The sequence below is a fragment of the Varroa jacobsoni genome, unplaced genomic scaffold (genome assembly GCF_002532875.2).
Source record: "Varroa jacobsoni isolate VJ856 unplaced genomic scaffold, vjacob_1.0 scaffold_942, whole genome shotgun sequence".
Classification (NCBI taxonomy): Eukaryota; Metazoa; Arthropoda; class Arachnida; order Mesostigmata; family Varroidae; genus Varroa; species Varroa jacobsoni.
Genome location: NW_019213844.1, coordinates 177,106 through 198,308, shown reverse-complemented (window position 1 = coordinate 198,308; position 21,203 = coordinate 177,106). Strand labels below are relative to the sequence as shown.

The 21,203-nt window shown below is 41.1% G+C and overlaps 1 protein-coding gene and 1 long non-coding RNA gene across 2 annotated transcripts; one reads left to right on the top strand and one right to left on the bottom strand.

Annotated features, from left to right (window-relative positions):
* Positions 1 to 203: 203 nt before the first annotated feature.
* Positions 204 to 17,137, bottom strand: LOC111265184 (protein furry homolog-like). Its single transcript, XM_086970381.1, has 3 exons — positions 15,435 to 17,137; positions 4,997 to 5,448; positions 204 to 1,287 (listed from the first exon to the last, which is right to left on the bottom strand). Exons 2-3 carry the CDS (start codon positions 5,329 to 5,331, stop codon positions 204 to 206), a joined length of 1,419 nt encoding a protein of 472 aa, XP_086826507.1. The 5' UTR covers positions 5,332 to 5,448; positions 15,435 to 17,137.
* A 163-nt stretch (positions 17,138 to 17,300) lies between these two features.
* LOC111265188 (uncharacterized) lies at positions 17,301 to 19,108 on the top strand. Its single transcript, XR_002683325.2, has 3 exons — positions 17,301 to 18,078; positions 18,232 to 18,344; positions 18,618 to 19,108. It is a non-coding gene; the product is annotated as an uncharacterized LOC111265188 (long non-coding RNA).
* Positions 19,109 to 21,203: the final 2,095 nt, after the last annotated feature.

Here is a 21,203-nt window from a genome sequence, read left to right as displayed (position 1 = left end):
TTAAACGTACTATAACAGCAAGCCTACAGCGAGCCATCCGTTAAATATACACTGACAAGATAATCTAAATGGTTTCGACTATCGGCAATACAGAGTTAAGGTGGAGAATTGATTTAAATAATTGCAGGTGGGCTTGGCTAGTACGTGAAGACTTACTAAAGATACATATACATAGCTATGATGCATAATTTGCCGACACACTTTTACTTATCTATACAGAAACGACAAACATTACTTACCTGTGCGATAAACTGAATAATTTTAACGAAGATGTTGAGAGGCGTCTCCCGCGGCACAACCGCCTTACTGCCCTTTGGAAAGAGCGAGTTGACGATGCTGTGTAGACGCGTATGTGTCGCCTGATTGCTTTCACACTTAATACGAATCATGTACACCCAAAGGAGCCGATAGAGGGACTCGAGGGCAACGCGGCACATTTTGGGATCTCGGTGCTTCAAATGCGACAGACACATGGCCAAAAAACAATGCCAATTTTGCAGGAAGAAGGCTCGTTGCGACACACACAAAAGGCATGTTACCAACGGAAATAACGCTAACGAGTGTTTCTTTTTCGTACACAAGTCCAGTGTCTGTTGGTAGAGTAAATCGACGAAGTTCTTGAGACATGGCACGTTGACTTCATTCTTAACGGCAGCAGCCACCGGCACAAGAATCTCAACGAAGAGGCCAGCTAGCGCGTGCTTAATATCTTTGTCCTTCACTTCGAGAAAGTAAATAGCACATTCTTGTATGAAATGAAATGATGCCTCGAACTCTTCAATAGGAACCATCTTAATGCGGAAGAACTTCATTCCCATGAGAAGTGAGATGATACTCTGTGTCGTGTGCGCTGAGGGTTCGCGCGCCCGAAGTTCCTTGAGCTCGTTCATAAAGCACTTTCGCACAGACTGGAAACGACTCTGCGCCAACACACCGATAACTTCGGCGTAGAGATCGGCAATGATGTTGAAGTTAGTAACATTCGGACCCTGCTGGGACCCTTCCCGAAACTTGAAGTGTTTGAAAGCAAGGTTCTCAATATACAGCACAAGGTCTTCATGGCCCGGGTGTAGCGGTAGCTGTTTAAGTACCTCGATGAGGACAAGACAGAAGATGAACTCTATAGCGAGATCTCTCCGCTCGAGAAGGTAGTCATGCTCGGATCGGCTCTCCAATTCTTTCGTTGACTTATTTGATTCTGCCCGGAAACGTGCAATCGGTGATTCAGTAGGTGCTTGCGGCGCAGGCGTAGCTGGCGCGGGACCCTCAACGGCCTGTTTTTCGTACCTAAAATAATTTTCCACATCAATAGGAACAACCAACATCTTAGACGACAATAAACTACTAAAAGTCACATTTTTACATAACAAAAGTGAACAGACAATTTGCTCACATTTATATATATAGATGTATCTGCTATCAGCTACATAATGTTAAATTAGGGGATCAACGTATGTATATGGATAGCTCTGCGTCACGTCTAATCAGGATTCAAAATCGACTAAGTAATAACTTTTGATAGTGGCCTATCGGTAACGTTTCATTTTTCTTGTTGCAGGCCTTACAGGCGAACGCTATCCAAAAAACGACACTGACTGAGGTTGGCGCAGTCAGCCCTATGCGCAGACCACTGGCAAGTAATTCAGCGATAGCAATGGCATCCTCGCAATAGAGGCAAAGCCGGTTGCTATGACCAAGTATATTCGATACGTATCCGTAATTCTGTACACGATACGCAGTTACCCTGCAAACTTAACTTAAGCTTACTATATAAACACTTGAACCGCTATCGAGTCGTATCATTCATCGCATCCTAAACGCATTGGTCTGTTGTCGACAAAAGGCCAATGAAACTGTGAGCTGGGGTGCAGGCTCGTATGTATTAACTGTATTCTACTTCATTGTAGCAAATGGGTTCAGATAATCTAGTTTTTTTGATCGACTCTTTTCAGCTGCCGTCTCCTTGTTTCATCGTCTTTTATCAGCCTACGCATAAATATACACACACCTAAACATATATGCGCCAGTGTAACTTTGCCCGCGGCAGGTGCGGCTGAGAAACGGATCAATGTTGCTTGTGCCGACGAAAACTAATTGATTTGTTTCACTATTCGTGTTTCATTAGTCGCTGCGAGTAAAACTGCAGTTAAACTATGAGCCATCCGTCCGCATTAACTTATCAGTGCATTGCACCGATTGCTTGGTTACGAGTCAATGTCAAATCGCTCATCAACACAATGTACCGCCCCCAAACCCAACGGCCCAACATTTAATTTTGAAAAGCTTTTTTGTTGCTGCGGAATTAACCAACTCTGAGACGTCAGATAGCTTCTGCTAGTCCCTCGGATGCGTTTCGGAGGATTCTTCCCGGAGTTTAACACAACAGCTAATACATGGATCAAATAAAGACACTGACAACAAAAGGGCAATAAGTAACTGTTCTCTTAATGGCAGCGCTCCCTCAAGCGCTTTAATTCCTGATTGTTTCGAAACATCAGAGTTTACTACTGACTTTTGGTCAAGTACAGCAGCTTTTTCCTTCTATTCCTGCAACCCCCCATTTGGAGTGGAAGACTAGTGGCTCAATTGGGCCGTACTGAAACGAGTAACGGGGGCTGATCAGCAGTGTTGGCAAATGTCTGAAACAGAACGACGTGGACGGTGACGACAAAACGTTGTCGATGTAGTTGTGTCTATGGGACTCTACACATAATGCTGCTTTACTTCAGTAGTAAGTGAGCCATCTCTGCACATTTCTTTTCCCAAGCAAAAAAGCAGCAAGTACAGAGCGATAAACATACAGTCATCTATCGTCGCAGATATCAATATTGGCAAAAGATCCAAGTAAGTAATTAAGGTCCTCTGTCGTCCAGTGACTTCGTTCGTTATACGTCGTGTTAATATTCAATACAAATGCATCACTGCCTTGTCTTTTTAATGCGCCTTGCTTTGTTTTGTTTGGCATATTGCTAGCTTGAGGGTAACACGCGACAAAAAGCTAATAGACAATAGGCACTTGTCAGCAAAGAAACGGTATACCTGAGGTGGTACCCAGTTAGCTAGAACAATGTCGAGGGCTTTTGTTACCGCCACCATAGAGGCAGCTCGATTTGCCGCTAAGCCGCAATATCCATAAATGCATTGTGTCGGCAGAACAACCCGTTGGATGAGATTTATTCCAGCGACCGCAAAATCGCTCCACAAGGACCCTGTCGCACATTTCACGTAGCACCCAACAACAACAACAACAACTCAGGCAACGCCATCGATGACAGAAGCGGCGACAACGGAAACAAATAGCGACCACGTCTCCATCCAGTACTACAATGCAATGCGTTGGCAGATATGTAGTATTCTTCTATCAACAAAGAACAACAGAACACGACTGCTACCAGCCTCGCTGTTGCTGATTCACAAAGACTCGTAGTGGTTTTTCTCATCGGAATCAGGATGGAGTGAGGCGGGACGGTAATGGACGACGAATCCAGCGGCCGTAGTAATGCCGTTGATAGAGGAGCCCGTGAACAATACAGTATCTTTCAATGAACGTATGTATCAGTTGACCGGCTTGTTAAAGAAGGCACTCCATGGCTGGCTCACGTGGGTGATGATCATCTTGGCGACCATGATCAGGATTAGAACATTAACACAACAACATATGAGAAATTAAATCCACATGAGAAATAACAGCTATTGTCAGGCATACGATAACATATGGAAAACGAATCTCTGCCTGCCCTGATTAATACTTCGTCTGTTTTTTTTTCATCTGTTCCTGCCATTTTGCCTTTTGGACACATACAGGGACACTGTAGCATTTTCGTTTAGTCTATTTCTAGTTGACTGAAACTAGATATTCACATACGGGTCTGTCACCGGTTTACCAAAAGCAGTGACCGAGCGGAAGTGACTGACAGACCAGGGCCAGGGACGAAGCTACGAAGTCTAAATCTACTCGAGTGTAATAGTTTATCGAAATAGTTTATAGGCAAATGGTAACACTGCGCCTTTGCAGTGTGGCTTTTCCGCCTTTTGCTGAGTCGTTTAGCGTAACGGCAGCGGTGAAATAGATGCGAGCGTCACCCAAGTAACAGCTCCTGGATGAGCACCTCCTTTGCAAATTGAAATAACCACCGCTAGAGCTGGCACGGTCTGCCACTACTACAGAAGGCCGAACAGCTTGTTACGACGAGCAGTCCTAACACGGATAAGCGGCGCCAGCGAAATAACATTTTCGATCCCGTAAATCAGCCGTTTAACCAACCAAGAGTTTCTCCCGCTCCATCGAGAACGAAAAATCAGAAGCCATACTGGCTTTTTGAAACCTTTTTCTTCTGTTTGGGTTTCGCCGCATTCGTGATTCGTTAGGTTTCTGAAGTCACTACCTATTCAGTGACTCAGCCGATTTTGATCTAGTGATGAATGAATAGAACGTGCAAGCAGGGCTAGAAGTCGATAAGAACAGGACAAATTTAAGGCAGATTTTAATGGTACGCTGCGAATCAGTAAAGTCCCGTATTTGTATCTAAATATACCGTTATGATTACATAGTTAATGACACGGGCTCGAACAAAATAAATTACTCTTACATGTAGGTGTGATCTAGTGTATCTGGATGTCCAACTAATAGCCACATTTCCACTGCACAAAGTATGGTTCTGAGTAATAGACAACGATCGACACGCAATTCTATAAAAATCATAGCAAGCTGCTAAGAAGTAGTTAGAAAATATTGACTGAGGGATTGAAAAAGATAATTGTTGTTCTGGGTTGTTATCGGACATACTCGACGGAATCGATAAGCGGCGCTACTTGGTCAACTCGTCAGTCAACCAAAACTATACAATAATAAGAAATGTGAGAACATGTCCTTAATACAACTTTATGAGTCAATTTAGAAACCGATCGTCGCGGTTTAACCGTGAACTTTCTTATACAAAAAAGGGTAAAGCAATAAATTACTAATATCATGTGAACAGGTTCTAAATTTACCTACCATGCAAATAGCGTTTTTAATAGGGATGGTAAGCAATGTTCGGCAACACTTCCAAGTGCGCCCAATAGCTGGTCGAAGACGGCATCTTCGCCTCTTTGCAGGCTTTTACTTAGCGGCCTTTCAAGCGGCTCAGTAAGGACCAGCGCCACCTTGCGTTCGGCCTGTACCGTCAACTCAGCGAACAGCAGCCGAAGCGCGTATTCGCCCGGCTTAACATCGGTGTCGCCTGCGACTGCTAGCGGCAGTGCGTTTGCAGCTCGATCCTTCCGAGCTCCCCATGGTAGAAGTAGGCTGTTGGCGAGCACCCCGCCGGAGCGTGCGCCACCACTGGCCATCAGAGAACGGACGACTGCTTTAATTGCAGCGTCCCTGATGCAACACTGCAGCGGTAGAAATAACAACGACGAAAGTTATCGTCACAGCTCACATTTGACTCTGACTCGGTGCATTGCCTGAAAAAGTAAAGCAGAAACAAAGCAGAAAAGTTCATTTGTTACAATATAGAGATAACGCGCCCTTTCCTGTTTATTGCTGCCCTTGCAATCATCACTTGAATACGTACATTCTATATAGTACTGCGCGAACTGCAGCTAATCTATTCAAAGAAATCGAACGTACCTCCACAAAGTCATATTTCGGTAGGCGTTCCAATTGGGCTAGGTCCCCATTTAGATATGGATTTAATACGAGAAGTCTGGCCATAAGCATTGAAGCGGTAACCATTGTTCTGCGTTCTAAGAATCGGGGTTGAATCAGGTAGCTTGTGACCGCAACCCAATAAAAGAAATCTGCATTCATTTTCCTATTATTAAGCTCACTGTAAGTGATTCTTCAGAAACGAATGACATCCTGACGCCCGGATAATATGATATGAAATGATACGGGACGGGCTCCCATGGCTGTGACTCGACCATGACCTAAAAGACCACACCAAGGTTAACAATGGCTGTATTTCAATTTATCGTGAATCAGCTCCAATCGAATAAAACTTTCAACAGCAACTGAAACTCTGTGTGCTACGAACTTCCCCACGCAACGCAAGCGTTCTCCCAAGCCTCGAAAAACAATACAAACACTGGATCTGCATTGAACTTTTAGCTGTTATATTATAAGGGCTCACACGAGCTAACGGCAGTTCTTAGGAGAGGTTTAACGGTTAACTTTGATGCGGTACCTTAAAAGCCATTGGTTAGAATGTTGAATTCTAAGAAACGAAAAGAAATTTTGTTCATATTATTATACATGACTAAGTAAACTACGGAGGTAAAAGGCTCAGATTATAATCTTGCACTTTTCTGTTCTATTTCGCTTTACGAAGCGTAGCAATGCGTATCAAAATACGGAGATTCAGTCTTTTGAATCGTCACATATTGATTGAAGCGTACACATGTGTCATAAACCAATAAAAAAAGAATCACTTAGATTATCCTAGCGCTATTCTTGTTAACAGTGGGTATTATGTTCTTGGGTGGCCATGCCTATTATTCGAACAACATTAGTCCGATTGGAAAGGTTCCCATATCGTCGAGTCATTGGGGGTAGTTTGGCGGGTTACTAATGCGCTTGAAAAGTTTAAATTGCGAATTCGGATTTTAAGATAGACCTCTGAACAACAGCGACAGTTCACCGACAGTACGTATGGAGTACATTATTCTCACCACAATAATTAGAAATTTCGTAGAAACAGCTTCGGTCGCGCGTGAAGGACAACAGATATCGCAGGTTGCCAATAACCCACTAAAATTCTACTGTGCCAAATCAGCACACGATTACTGGTGTCATTGTGGTTTAAGCTCATTTCTGATCGGACGCCCTTGAATAGTTCTAAGACTCAATCAGTATCTTACTCTCTTCAAACGAAATTGAATTATATGGCAGTATGAAGTTATTCAATTGATAATCCATATTTCCCTGAGTCTTCTTAACGATTTCCCAAATGTTAAATTGGTTCCTCGAAATAACTACTTCAGCCCAGTGAAATCGTCCTCGTTGGTATCCATGATGATGTCGTACTAATGTGTTCGTGTGCACACGCAGTGGTCTAAGTGAGAAACCAGGCCTAATATACGCCTTTCACGCCAGAATACGTAGGCCGTCTGAAGCAGTGTTTAAAGGCGGGACATGGATTAAAGGCGTTTCGGTGTTGGCAATAAGAGTTTTGACGATGTCACCTGTAGGCAGCTACCAAGGTGAACAAACACCAACGCAATTAACAGTAACATATTTACACCTGACGACGGCTACGTTTAACGGTAGCTGTTGGTAAAGCGTTGCGAAATTTTTGAAGAGATGGAAATGGAGGAAAAATGGCGTCATTTAACTACTATAATTATTTCTCCCCATTTTAAGCGGTAATAGCGAAATTTTTATTCGTAAACTGTCCTGAACTAATTATTGGCATTAATAAAACGAAAATTAAAAATAGTAAAAAAAACATAGGCATAATTCGTGTTGGACTTTTTCAACAGAGAACTGGGGAACAGCGTGGATAATAGCCGCATGGACGCAATACAGGTACAAAATTATCATCGACATCGGATGCGACTGTGGGACGGTGGATTTATTGAATAAAATAGATCGGATAAATAGATTTAGTATAAGCCTACGGTTTTTTCGCAAACCAAGCTTGTCCTAGCGCTGCGACGCACAACCTGTGCACCAGTTCTGCATTTGTGTGCTCGCCAACTATATAATACCTAGTCATTTCGATAAAACTGCAATGTGCCTAACCTTGATATATTTTCAAATCCGACACGTAGTTGGAAAGGTACACTGATTTTCTAGGGCGATTGTTACAAGAGAGAGTACGTCATATTATATATATACAGATAGTAGCCATGGTAAGTTGATGAATGTTAGAAATAGTATTTCTACGCATGTTATCGTGATAGTTCATGCTCCAATTTGTACCGTCTGCTATGAATGCGTCCAAAAGTGATGGACATCATGCATTGCTTCGCCAATATTAATATATACATTTCTGCTGTTTAAGGTAACGGCTTTTCTATTTCATCTCTGTTTGACTAGGAATAATATGTTTCTACATTTTGTATATGAACAAGAAAAACTTCCATGATAAAATGCAACTTAACTTCAATACAAAGAACGTTTTATTTGGTATTAATCTGTTCCAGCCCTTACTTGAACGATGGAAGAGTGATCACCTAGCTAGTTTCCCTAAGGTATGTCTTCGTCGAGATCAGGCTAACCGCTGCTATTGCCATGTCAATTAGGTACCTATGATATTATTTCCGTCAAAAGTGAGCAGATGTGTTCTTGAATATTAAGTGAATGGCCTAATTCGAAGATGGGTATGCCTTCAAGCAATTCGGTATTGATAACGGCCAAAAGATTAGAAAAATCTAAATAGTTTTCAATAAAACTGCAAAATAGAACGATATCGAGTGCAGCCGACTCCTCCTTCGCATGCTTGTTGGTTACATGCTCATTTAATTACTAAGAAACTAGCATTTGCTTTGCCGCCGTCGATATGGATAATTGCGAATTGTTTACAGCCGTTAGATCCACCCAATACAAAACAATACTGTCGTTTGAAAAAATGACCTAGTTTTTTCAGCGAAAAATTCATCCAAGCCCATGATCCGGAATGTGTCAGGTCAACTGTCTCTTTTGTAACAATTTGCAACGGAAATGAGCTATCTCGTGATTTAACTGCCGTAACCGTTTCTAGTCATAAGCGCAGGTCACGTACCACTATCTGGATTGGCTCCTTTGAGATCGCCTTTAGCGGTGCGTGTACAAATACGCTTAGCACTTTCACAATAAATTCTCTTATGTAGTTTGTAGCTTACCTAAACTGAGAAAAGGTGTGAAACGTATGTCCTTTGGTACTACTTTTAAGATAGTTTACCTAGACAAAGACACTTGGCGTAAATGACGCAGCAACTTTTTTGCCAATGCACAGATTTCAGTTGTAAAGTTATTGTAGAGTGACTTGATAGGATAATAGTGCTTCATAAAACGCTTTGAATTCGAAGGGACTTGAAAGGTGCTGTGCAGTTTCCAATAGCCTACGCATTGATTAAAAGCCTTACGATGCGTAGCTGCGGACTCGAGATCGTTTCGCTCGGAGAGGCTTACTTATATTATGTTTATTCGCAGACAGTAAATTCTTAAATCGTAAACAATTATAATCTCGTATCCGGGCAACAGACGGCATACCGTCGTCACCCATTCACGAGGAAAGGCGTACCAATACATATGTCTTATACCCATCTTTGTCTTGGAGTCCCATGATAGATTGCCACCTGATTTAACAGGTTTGCTACTGTAACGACGAGGAACTTTCTATCACCACTGCTTCGATATGATTTATGCGCTGATGTAAAGGAATTAGGTGTTGCTATTCGCATGTTTACGTTTTTTGACTTAGCCCTTTCTGTCAATTATGGCAGGACGATGCATCGCGAGGGTAGCAGAGATTAACAAGCAAGCCCACTAGTTACCTATCCAATGGCAACGGTAATGACCGCAGATAATCTCCCCGAATCGTCAAATCCATTATATCATTACTGAACCCGGCAAAAATTGCCCGGAGAATACGAGCACTTGGAAAGTATCACGTCTACAGTAATCATTGTTGCTATCGTTCTAAACTTCTGTTGAATTTTTATGATTATCCAATTTGTCATTCTAGTTTTTCTCTATCTTTTGGTAATTCCAGTTACTTTTCAGGCGCAGTGTAAATCTGTCCTGATAGCTTTTCTGGGTAATAATAATACCGAGTTGAACTCACATTGATTCTACAACCAACTAAGAATAGTTGGTGCCGTCAACATGGTAGAATAAAAGCGGCAGAGAGACGAATTTGAAAAAACGAAAAAAGAATTCTAAAAAGAAAGGATGTGCTACAGGGATGTTATGCGTCCCAACTCCGATAACTGCCGCCCTAGATTACTGAAACGCTTCCCCTTACAGAGTCTGCGACGAAAACGATATTTATCTTTAGGAAACGCCGAGAAACGGCGCAGGCGCTAGCGATTAATGGAGAGAACTACTGCCGCATTTGTCAACTGCTCTCCCACAACAAAAACAAGTCGCATCGATCAAAACAAAACGTAGTCGACGTTACCAAACTCGAGCCCATTAGTGTCACTTCCATATCAACGCTAATGACGACAGATAGGTTATGATCGGAAGACCGATAACGGAAAATAGATAGACTGCTAACTCATTGATATGGTTAATGGTGAAACTTCGATATCATTACCGATCTCAAACTGAACTAAAAACAGTATTTGTTTTCATACTACATAAAAGTAGCAATACTAATAAGGGCAAAAATAATGCTAGAACATATATTCTGAAGGTTGGTAAGTAATCGAAACGAGTGCGCAAAGGAATAGTAGGATGTACAGGTTCAGAAAGAAAAATTTCTAAAGTAAAATACGTTTAGCTGGATATCAGAGGGATGCTAACAATTACAGTTGGCCATCGGAATATCAAGGGTTTCCATCCACATTAGAGAAGTAAAGCATGTGGCGATATTCACTGAAACGAAACGAGCAGTGCTTGAAAATGGCTGCATACGAAGAATATTTTTTAAAGTTGAATAAAGCTAAAAAATTGAAAGAAAAATGCATATTAGTCACTTTATCATCTTGGCCTACCACACCATCACGTGTCAATTTCACTCATGTATAGCTAACTATTTCAAAATATTTAACGAAAGTCTCCGCAATTATAGTAAATATTTTATAAGAGGAATTCTTGCGGATTGTGCCCCCATGGCCATGTTAACTATTAATTAGATACCGCCGAAGGTATAGACTGTAAAAGTGCCCAGTAATAGTTTCAAGACAATATAGTTAACACCTGAGCGAACTGCTTGACTTGAACGAGAAGCGCACTTACTTGCTCGCAGCTTGCAAAAGAATTTCATAAGGCCATGACAGGCGATACTAGCGCAATGTCAGTTTGGCCACCTAGAGCTCGCCTGTGTCTTTTCTACGACAATTTTTTTATTCCAGAAGGTTATGTCCAGGATGCCGCAACAAGCAGCGTCGTCAGTATCAGAGCCCACAATGACAGTATTACATACATAGAATAATTATGCCGAGAAACTGCTGTTATTAAACTACTATAAGGAAGGCACAAATACAAACGGCCCGCCGACTTTAATGAAACATGGAATTGAGTTTGTCATAAATGTTCGCAACGGTGAGGACAAATAACAATTTTACTAATAGGCAACATTGGATTGCTTCTTTAAATCGTACAATATTTACTAATAGTCTTTTTCCAAAAAAACATGGCCTGTAAGAACAATTGCAGTTGATTATAGAGCCGACCTACCTCTCAGAACATCGCACTTACTTTGAAATTAAATAGTTGTTACAATCAATTATAGTTCGCAAAACTTTCATGGTAGCCGACGCGCTGAAAAACGAAACCGTAAGCCTACCTACCCTAGTTGAAAACAAGCTATCATGACTCTTATTTACAAAGCAGTCAATGTATTTCATCTTTCAAGGATGTCGTTTTGTCGTACTTTCACTTGCGAGACTAACCGACTAAAGTCATAGGACCTCCATCATATTTTTGTAACAGTTTTTATCACATCTATAGTTTAAAAACGGCATCCAACGTCGAAAGCAGACATTTTTAATTATTGTATTTTTTATTTTAATAAATAAAACATTTAGCTCGAGTATTACTAAACCACACTACGTTTTTGCTCCTTTCCAAGTCGACACCAATAAAATTACAGCGTAAACAATGCGTTAGGCATCGCCCGCTAACACGCAAACGGCTTGATAATATACTAAAGTAACTGCTTCACGCAATTATAGAGAATTAATGTTCCAGGACAATGTCCTTGCTGCCTCTGCATTACGTTCGGACTTTTCAATAGCAGACTCCACAACCTAGACTCGGTAAATACCTTTCAGAAAGATTTATCTGGCCGGATGGCACATAGTATCACATGCTTTACATGTAGTACTATCACTTTCTTTCGATGATGTAATTCTTGATCATGTAAATTCACCTGAAGCAATTTTCGAATAGCTTGCCTTACAAGTAGTAGAACTTTTTCCCTTTACTACACGAGCAGATTGAACCTACTTGTACTTACACTCGATTAAGATCCGGTGTGCCGCAAACCGTTTATTTTGTCCGGGACGCTAACATTAACCTTCTAAAGCAGAAAAGGCCTGGCAAAAACTTCTTGTGGACAACACTGAGCTATAACCTGACACCTTTTATATACGTACCAACCCGCGTCATCTTAGGAACATTTGTCAGAGTACATCTGGATGAGCATGTAGGAACAAGCAGTTTCGTTTCTAACAAATACGCCTAGGAGAAGTCGCACTCTCATGCCACTACAAACTTCATTCAGCGCTTCCTCATAAGGTGATCCGAAAAATTACACCCAACGGTCTTACGACATGCACTGAAGGAGTAAAAGTGGATAGGTGATCGAGATAAATTTCATCAATAAACGAGATCACTTCGTCGCCATTCTGAGAACACTTCAATATGAAGTTTGAGTGCTATGGTTGAGTACCGACTGTTTGCACATCAAACGTCCTAATTATACGTCACTGTGCCAACAGAAGGCAACAGCTGAACAAAACTCAACGAAAAAGTCAGGAAAAAAGTTATGGAACTCTATAACATCTGCCCCTATGTGAACAGTAAAGTTCCATCGCAACTCTGAGAAACAATGTTTGCTTCGATTGGTCACAAAAAGGTAAGACAACGCAGTCAATGAACGATGACTGGACCCCATTTCTCATTACTTATAAACTATTTCACAAGCTGGAAGCCGAGTCTGTAGCTTATCTCATGGCCTGGCTTATTTCGAAATCTGCGTGATTTCGGATATCGCCAGAATGCCTTCGATGGGCAGTACCTCCCTAAGGATACTGAATTCTAAAATATTTCGTACAATGCGGGGCCACCTGCTCCGCACATGTTACAAAACATGGCGCGTAAAACCCAACCAACCCATATTTTAGTATTCCGGTTTCTGTCGTCTTATATTTTTGAGCGTCCTTAATACCACAATCAGAAATACAATGCACAAAAGCAGGATGAAGCTGACTTTTAAGATCAGAATTCGATTCTTACAGTCGATTATGAAGTGCTAAAGCCATACGTTTGCGACTACCTGTGCAAGTTCCTGTAGGCAGAAGGCGTGGAATACGACGCTTAAATCAGTTTTAGACGCATCAGAAATGTTGAAACAACGATACTCAAGACGTCGGGTATAATGCTTGGACAATTTAACGACGGTTATGCCTTATCAGTAGCGTATTTTCAAAGTGCCGAAAAAACTTCGACTTCGTTTACAATCTACAGCTCCTGTTTCACAAGCCTTAGATTCTTTGACCGCATTCGTGTGTATATATATATATATATATATATATATAAAGTACACAGCCAACTACCTTTCGCCAGCACCTATTTACAAGCGATTCTGCATGCGGGCAATCTCACATCTTCGAACTTCTCAGGAAAGACTCATGACTTTTGCTTTAATTTTCTGCCTCACTTTAGAGTGAAATTGGGTAATGCGTACATGTACTCTCTACGTGTGATCATCATCCACCCTGCCAATTTAAAAGATATCTGCCTGTCTACCACGTATCTAGTTGTAACTTCCGTTTACGACTGTTGTCGAAAAGAAAGCATTTCATTGTACCTTTCTTGCGCGCCGTAACCATCGAGGAAAAAGCCCTCTTCTAAAAACAACCAATGATCAAAGATAAAAAATGCTGTTTATCGTTTTTATTTTATTCGTTGATAGTATTCACCATTAGTATCTTTTCATATTTCATTAGAATCAGGCATCTTTAAAGGCCCAAGTTAACATAATAAACTAATACATTAGCACCCGGCTGTTTTCGCAGTTCTTATAAAACCCTGAAAACATAGTTAAGTATGATAATTTATGTCACATTTACATGCAAAGAAAATTGATGTTGGATTCTATTTGATTTTACAAATAACCCTGGTATCCTGGATTTTTGTGCCTCCCACAAACGTGAAGAATATATAGATGCATCCAAGTTAGCCAGAAGATTTCAAAACTGTCATGTACCAGTTCACTGTGACACTTGCTTTCCGATTCTGTGCTTCTGCTTAATATCAAACTCAGCTTTGACATACGTAGTCAAAGTTACCCTTAGAGGTATTTGTGCATCTATTCTGCATTCTATTCTACTATTTGCAAGCTACACAAAGCGATAAGAAAGCTTTCTACGCCCCAACTATTCGGGCAAGGTTCAGCTCCGTGTTTTTTTCGACGGCATCTTGGTTGGCAATTAGACTTAACGGGCACACCAAACAAGGTTAGTGTCGATGGATTAACAAGGCTAATGAGTATCTGCTACTACCGACGAGACGTCTAGTTGATTTTCAGCTTCTTACTCACGCTTATTTTCAAAGCAATCTCTAGATAAAAACATAGATTAATCATCGACACATTACCTGCTGCGCATTTGAGTTCGATTCTGTTTCAGAACTCAAATGTAGCTGGACTTTCTTACTGCACGCTGGTCGCACACCAAGTCACAGTGGATTAGAAACACTTATCGCCTTGAAGAGATGCATCTATACTAAGATGTGCATCTGGCTCTTGCTGTAGGCTATAGAAGACCTTCGTGAGGCAACTATTGTACTGTTGCTACGGATGCAACAATTTTATAAAGGGTCACTGCTGGTTACTCTGCTTCTAGTGACTACGCCATTTGGCCATTCGACAAGAATCGGTGGCAACGTGCTACGATAACGTCGGCGCCCGGCACAGGAGCTGGCGAGGCGACGCGGCCCTAAAGGACTTAGGGTGCTTACCATTACCATCCAGCTTAGCACCGCTGGCAGTCATTTTGTTATCTGACCATTATTACTAGCAACAATATTTCAGTGCCAGGCTGTGACCAGTAAATGACACCCCTGAAGTCGACCACGACCACAACACCAACAACAACAACGTTTGTGCGGATTTGATATACCGATCATATTGAAATGAACAATACATATCGAACACCTGGGAAACTGCTATGACAATTGTATATGACCGATGCCCATCGGGTCGGTGAAAACAGTGACCCTGGCGTAATCTCTTCTTCTACTGCTTCATCGAACCATCGTTGTTTTTCGCCGTCGTGGTCGAAGGGTGTCACCATAGTGACGTGCAGATGAAGTGAGGACTGTTGGCCGTTGACTATTGATCGTGCAGGATTGTGCATGCACAGCTGCTCATCGATTACATACTACCAACTAGAAGAGGTGAGTTTCAGAAGACGCCGCAAAGGTCGCAGAGCAAACAGTAGAAATACTTTGTCTGTTACAACAGACACACAAGGAAGGGGTGTTCGTTTCACATAATTTACTTCTGAATGGCCATTGCTGCTACTCATCATCGGCTTGTCGCTATAATACATCATTCAGATTCTTCTACACTCACCTGTTCAGACAGTACTGTCTCAACCCTGCCGGCGATCTTCTACGATGCAATAGCAGGGTCCACTTATCGATGCACTGGACATAAAATCATTGGCGAATGATACCTAATGATATGCGTTGGCGTGCGAAAAAAATGTTCGTTACTCGATCTGCTAATCGGGCGTACAAAACGGTTCACTTTTTACATATGGTTTTTTAAAAGCACAGATGTCACTATAGATATATATTCCGATACGAGCGAATAAAATTTACTTATTGATTTGCAAACACCCCACACATGTCACAATTGGGCCGCAGAAGAGACCGACTGACCCGAAACTTGTTTTTTTATCAGCAACAACGCACTGCTATTGCCTCCTCGGTGCGGCCGTCTTTGTTCAACAAATGTCGAATGTTCGTCTCTCTGTTCCTTAAAACCACAACAGCGAGCGGAACAGACGATCCACAGCAGCAGCAGCAGCAGCAGCAGCACAATAGACTAACCGAATATCAATTGATGTCGGAAGCCCACTTGACTGCCTGCTTTATTCGTTCGTTCAGTGTTTTGCTGATGAGCAATAGTGAGTAGTAGACTTTCTTATTTCTCTCAAACGCAGACTCTCCTCCAATATGACACGATTATAGCACTCAGTAGCACGAGCAAGAAGCGCAGAGCGAGTTGCCAATCGCACGTATACACACACATACACCGCCCTACAGCGAGAGAACGCAAAAGTTCAGCTTTTTTCGTCCGTGTTACGCTACGTATGCTACGGCTAGCTTTTTTGTAACACTTCTCTACGATCACAACTCTGAATACAGAGAAACACACACAACAAGCAACTGGCACCGCTGCCGGCACCAAGCCGGAGCCCAACAACGGTCGCTACCGTTGGTACATCCACTTGTCCACCTCTTTTACTGCAATAACAGCAGGAGGAACCCGGGTTGGCTGCCGTCGCAACCCCTGCTTTACCTGTGATGCTTAACCCCGCGAAGTTTTGCTTAACTGCTGCTGCTGCTGCCGCCGCCACAGTGGCCGTTGACTCAATCTACCTATGTCTCGTTGACTGATTGTATCGGTGTTCTGTTTGCTCGTATTCGCCGTCTCGACGTCCGTAGCAGCCGATCTAGGCACTGACGACGACGACCACTGGACGACCCAGCCAGACAGCGCCTGCGGCCCGAGCGGCCGTTTGCCCTCTCCGAAAGGCCCTCACCTTCTGCTGCTGGTGTTTTCCATTCGGCGCCGTTCGAGTTAAAGAAGCGCGCGCGCGCGGGCTAGAGAGCAGGCGGCCATGGTTGCCCGCAGTAGATTGGTCGAGAAAAAAGTGGAGCGGGCAATTTTGAATTGAAAGAGAAAAACAGTTTTGTTAAAACGTTATCGATAATGTATTTTTTTCATTAGGTGTGTGAACTGGTATTTAACATGACTGAAACGTATTGTGTTTGTCTCTTTGGGAACTCACATAACGCAGATTCTACTGCTGGAGAATGCAAACTTAGCAGAAAATAACATCTCTTTTACTTTTTCTGGAAGTTACCTGAATTTAGAACGAAAAGTTCAAACGACAAGCAAATTGGCCTCTTCAGTATCCCAGTATCTAAAATTCAGTGATCTCTAGGGTTTTACACTGAAAATTAATCCAAAAATTAAGCTTTTGGTTTCATCAGTGGTTAATATGAATTAGCAATATCGCCCAACAGGCAGGCCATGAATGCTAAAAGCGGTTTCAACGATTTCCCGTTACCTTTCCACTCGCCTATATTACATTCACCCAGAACGATGGATTGATACATTTACTTATGCTTTATGCCGATGGATTGTCACAAATAGCATTATCGGGATCACGCTCTTTTTTTTTTTATTATCATTTTATATTGACATATTCAATCAATTTCTTTGGGTTGTAACAATGCTTCAAATTTCGTAACAATAATTCAGAGGTGACAACAGAGCGAATCAACTGAGACCCAATAACTGCCTTCGGTAAACTGCTTTAAGATAATTAGGATCTTAGAAGAAATAATGTCATACGTACTGTTCCGCATGTTGACTTTAGCCAAATAGTTATAACGGCATACATTCTTTTTCCCTAATATATCCTATTTAATACTGGCTATTTATAGTCCTAACCGGATTAGACAGTTTGTTTAAAATGCTTCAAGTGTCTAAATTCTGAGTTTTCCTAATCTAATTGAATCATGAGAGCAATTGTTTGTGACTCAGTCTGGTTTATACTTGTTGAGATTAGACAAATGGACTGTCTATGTAAGCCGATATAATGTCGTGCCCGCTGACATAAAACTGGATGATATATTGATGCTAAACGTTTCGGCAGCTCAGCAATTCAGTGCTTGCATTAAAGGGAATCATCCATTTGATTTCTGTTGTCATCTAATCTCAACGCGCGCAAGCCCGGCTGAGTCATAAAAAATTGTTGCCATCGTTCAATTCGAACACTTGTTTATCCAAAGTAAACTGGTGGTATGATTTCTAATCCGCTCAGGATTAGAAATAGCGAGTATTAGGAGGACATTCATATTAGGCAGACCTAGAACACTGGTATTGGGGATTATTCTATAATCCCAGAAGTATAGTCGATTTGGCTGAAGTTGTGTATGTTTTCAACATGCGTGTCAAACATGGCTTCATTTTAGTTTAGGTGAGTATTTTTTGTTTTGTTGTCTATAATATTAGTTAGCGGTAACAAATATCTACCTTGTTAAGGATATTGCTTGGTTTTCTATCGATATGATTTAGCCCTGTAAGGACTGAACACGAAATAATAGGCGTGGACATCTCGTTCTTTTTCCAGTATGAAGGCCAGTGTAGGTATCTGTCATCACCTGAAACGATGCGGTTCGCCTATGTTTATGAGAAAAGGCTCGACGCAGCCAAGAAAAAAATCACGTTCCAGCACAGCAGAAGGTTGGAGTACAGCTACATAATTTTTCAATGATCTGACTGAACGTAAACTCGATACGCTAGCATAATTTCCTTGTTTTTTTTTTCGCACAATTTTCAAGTGCAACGTCTATTCACCACTTATCGGTGCCGCAGTAAACACAAATATTGATTGTGAATATCATTTTTATTTTGAGTTTTGGTTATATCTTGCGTTATTTATTTTCTCATTCGATTTGTCATCCTACTCTTGCTTTGTCTATTTATTTATTCTCATTTTTCTGACGAACGAAACAGGCTTTATCCTCTGAAATCCTTATGTCCGAAAAAATTGAGATCGTCATCGACTGGAAAATGCGTGACGACGTCAAGTATCGTCGTCATCGTCAGAATCCATAGTAACCGGCGCCACGTTATCGCGGGTTCGAACGAAATCGTCTGACCAAGGCTTTATGTGCCTTTAATACAAGTATATGATTCAAATATATAACAATGAAAAAGGTATAGCCACGTCAAGTTCTTGCCGCTTTAGTTACAGGATTTCTTCGTTGTCATGCGCTCATTAAAAAAGCCATATTCTATAAAAATATCTTATCATACATAACGATAGAGTATCTGTACTGAGCAAAATGTCTACATCACTTAGAAAAGAAAACTGACAGCAGTTTTGTTAATTGCACACAAAAGATACATCGAAAATACAGTGCTTATATTTGTGATATAATAATCAGCCAAAGAATATCGTGCCAGCACGTTTTTCATAAATAAAGGCAAAAAAAAATAAACAAGCATCCAAAGCGTATTATATAATAGCATTAACTCCACTATAATTTTTTACATAAGAGAGCGATGGCGGGTTCTCTGTATAGCCTTGTTTCTAAGTTTTCTATCTACAACTAGAACTCACATAGGCCAGTTGTCATCGTTCTCTCTTGATCACGAAGTTTTTTTTCGGGTTTCTACTCATAGACGAGTATGTCGGACGAAAAAATAGTGAAGTTACAGATTCTTCGCGTATCTCAAAAGCTGCAGAAGCGATCCGAGAATTTCGTTCTGCGTAGGATAAAGGCTACAGGTGAGAGAATTGGAATCACCTAATAATTATCCTCGTTTTAAAAAACGGACTTTTGAAAAAGTGGCTCAAGATCTTGCTGAACTTGAAAATACCAGAGTTTTCGGTTGGAGAAGTCACTTTTGGACATAGCGAGCCATTTTTGAGTAGTACCAGCAACTCTGTGCGCTACATACACCTCATCTACTTGGATTTGCCTTGGCAGCCAAATGCTGTTTTTTTACCACTATAATGTTAAATTTTGTGAACCTGACAGAACGATGACGACGCCAGTGAGAAAACGGAAAAGGCTGTCAGAAACAAAATAACTAGAAAACTGAAGTAATATATGAGAACCACTATCACTTAACCGCTAACCGCACAAATGTGATCAACACGGTAAAATCAAAGTGGTATTCTATCATGAATTTGCTACAGAATGTTGATACAGAAGGCCTTTCTTTCACTCATTTGACGAAGACATAATTTTTCTCTAACCAGAAAAAATACTCCGAAGTTTACGGACAGTTCGAATTATTGATATGACCGCCATTTGCTGGAAAAGTCGAAGCCTAAGAAATAAAAGAAAAAATAACGCTTATACTATAAATAATTGAATCCTGTCCGCTCGACCGCGTTCACCCTTAAAGCAGTGCATCTCTGCACTTATGTGCGCTGCGAATCCTTACTGTTGGTCACGGCATAGTTCATGAGAGAGAAGTAATCTCTTTTTTTCTAAGCCAGCAATAACTGCCAGCGATATACATGTAATAAAATCAAACAAGCAAAACGCCAATGCTCCCCCAATGCATTTTCCGTCTCGCATTTGTTCCTCCTTCTTTTATCACGTTCACTCAGTTTTATGTGTATCTGTTCCTTTGATTTAGGAGGATATTTTGGACTTCGATCGCCACAAGATCTGTTTTGACTCTGCGTTGCGGATCGCTATCGATCCGATTTTTCTTTATGAATACTGCTCCCAACCGACGGCAAAAAGAATCGGTTATAACTTTCAAAAATTAGTGCGGATTTTTACTTGTGTACATTTTTGTTCGTGTATGTATACGTGTGTTTAAGTTCGTGGGCGTTATTTTTCTACGGCTATGGCTGTGTATTTATTATGGAGGATGAAATCTACTATGAATGAAAGAGCATTATTGTGACCATATCGTATTTATAATATATGTATATATATTTTTTTTTACATTTAAATATGTCTATATTAGCGTAAATCGTCAGTGTATGATAACTGTGGAGCGTTATTTGCAGTCGTACAGTAGCGGCAATCTCAACTCCTTCCTTCTAAATTACTTTGTTTTGTTATTATTTATAAATATAACTGTTGCCATTGTCATCATTATTTTCTTAATTGATGTTTTCCACCCATGTGAAAGTTTAAAGTCGAGAAACGTGCTCGAATTTGTCTTTGACCGCCGCTCCTTTGAATGAGCAATGCGTAAAGAATGCATTCGTTTTCTTGATTTTGTCATCTGACAGGTTGTGAAAATGACGTTTACTTTTCTCCAGTACGGTTTATGTTTGGTGATGAGTACTTCTAGTAATAATAACGATAATTAATAATATTATTAGCCATTGAATTTTTGGCGGAGAAGAGGCTGTGACCGCCTCATGCAGGGGTAGCCATTGTTGTTCGAGTTCATCAGAGTGTGAGAATAAATATGCTGTTTTATTTTATTCATTCATCATAGTATTGGCCACGCCTCTTCCCCCGGGCAACACCCCTCTCTGTCCGCCAATAGACAGAATTGTTTGGGTCTGAACAAATCGGCAGACATTTGCTTAAGGTGATAACTAGGACAAGATTAACTCTC

Excerpts from the sequence above, each read along its gene's own strand:
- LOC111265184 (XM_086970381.1), bottom strand. The coding sequence starts at position 5,331 with ATGGCCAGTGGTGGCGCACGCTCCGGCGGGGTGCTCGCCAACAGCCTA. Across the intron at positions 1,288-4,996 it reads TTAAAAACGCTATTTGCATG|GTACGAAAAACAGGCCGTTG; the intron begins GTAGGTAAATTT and ends AAATTATTTTAG.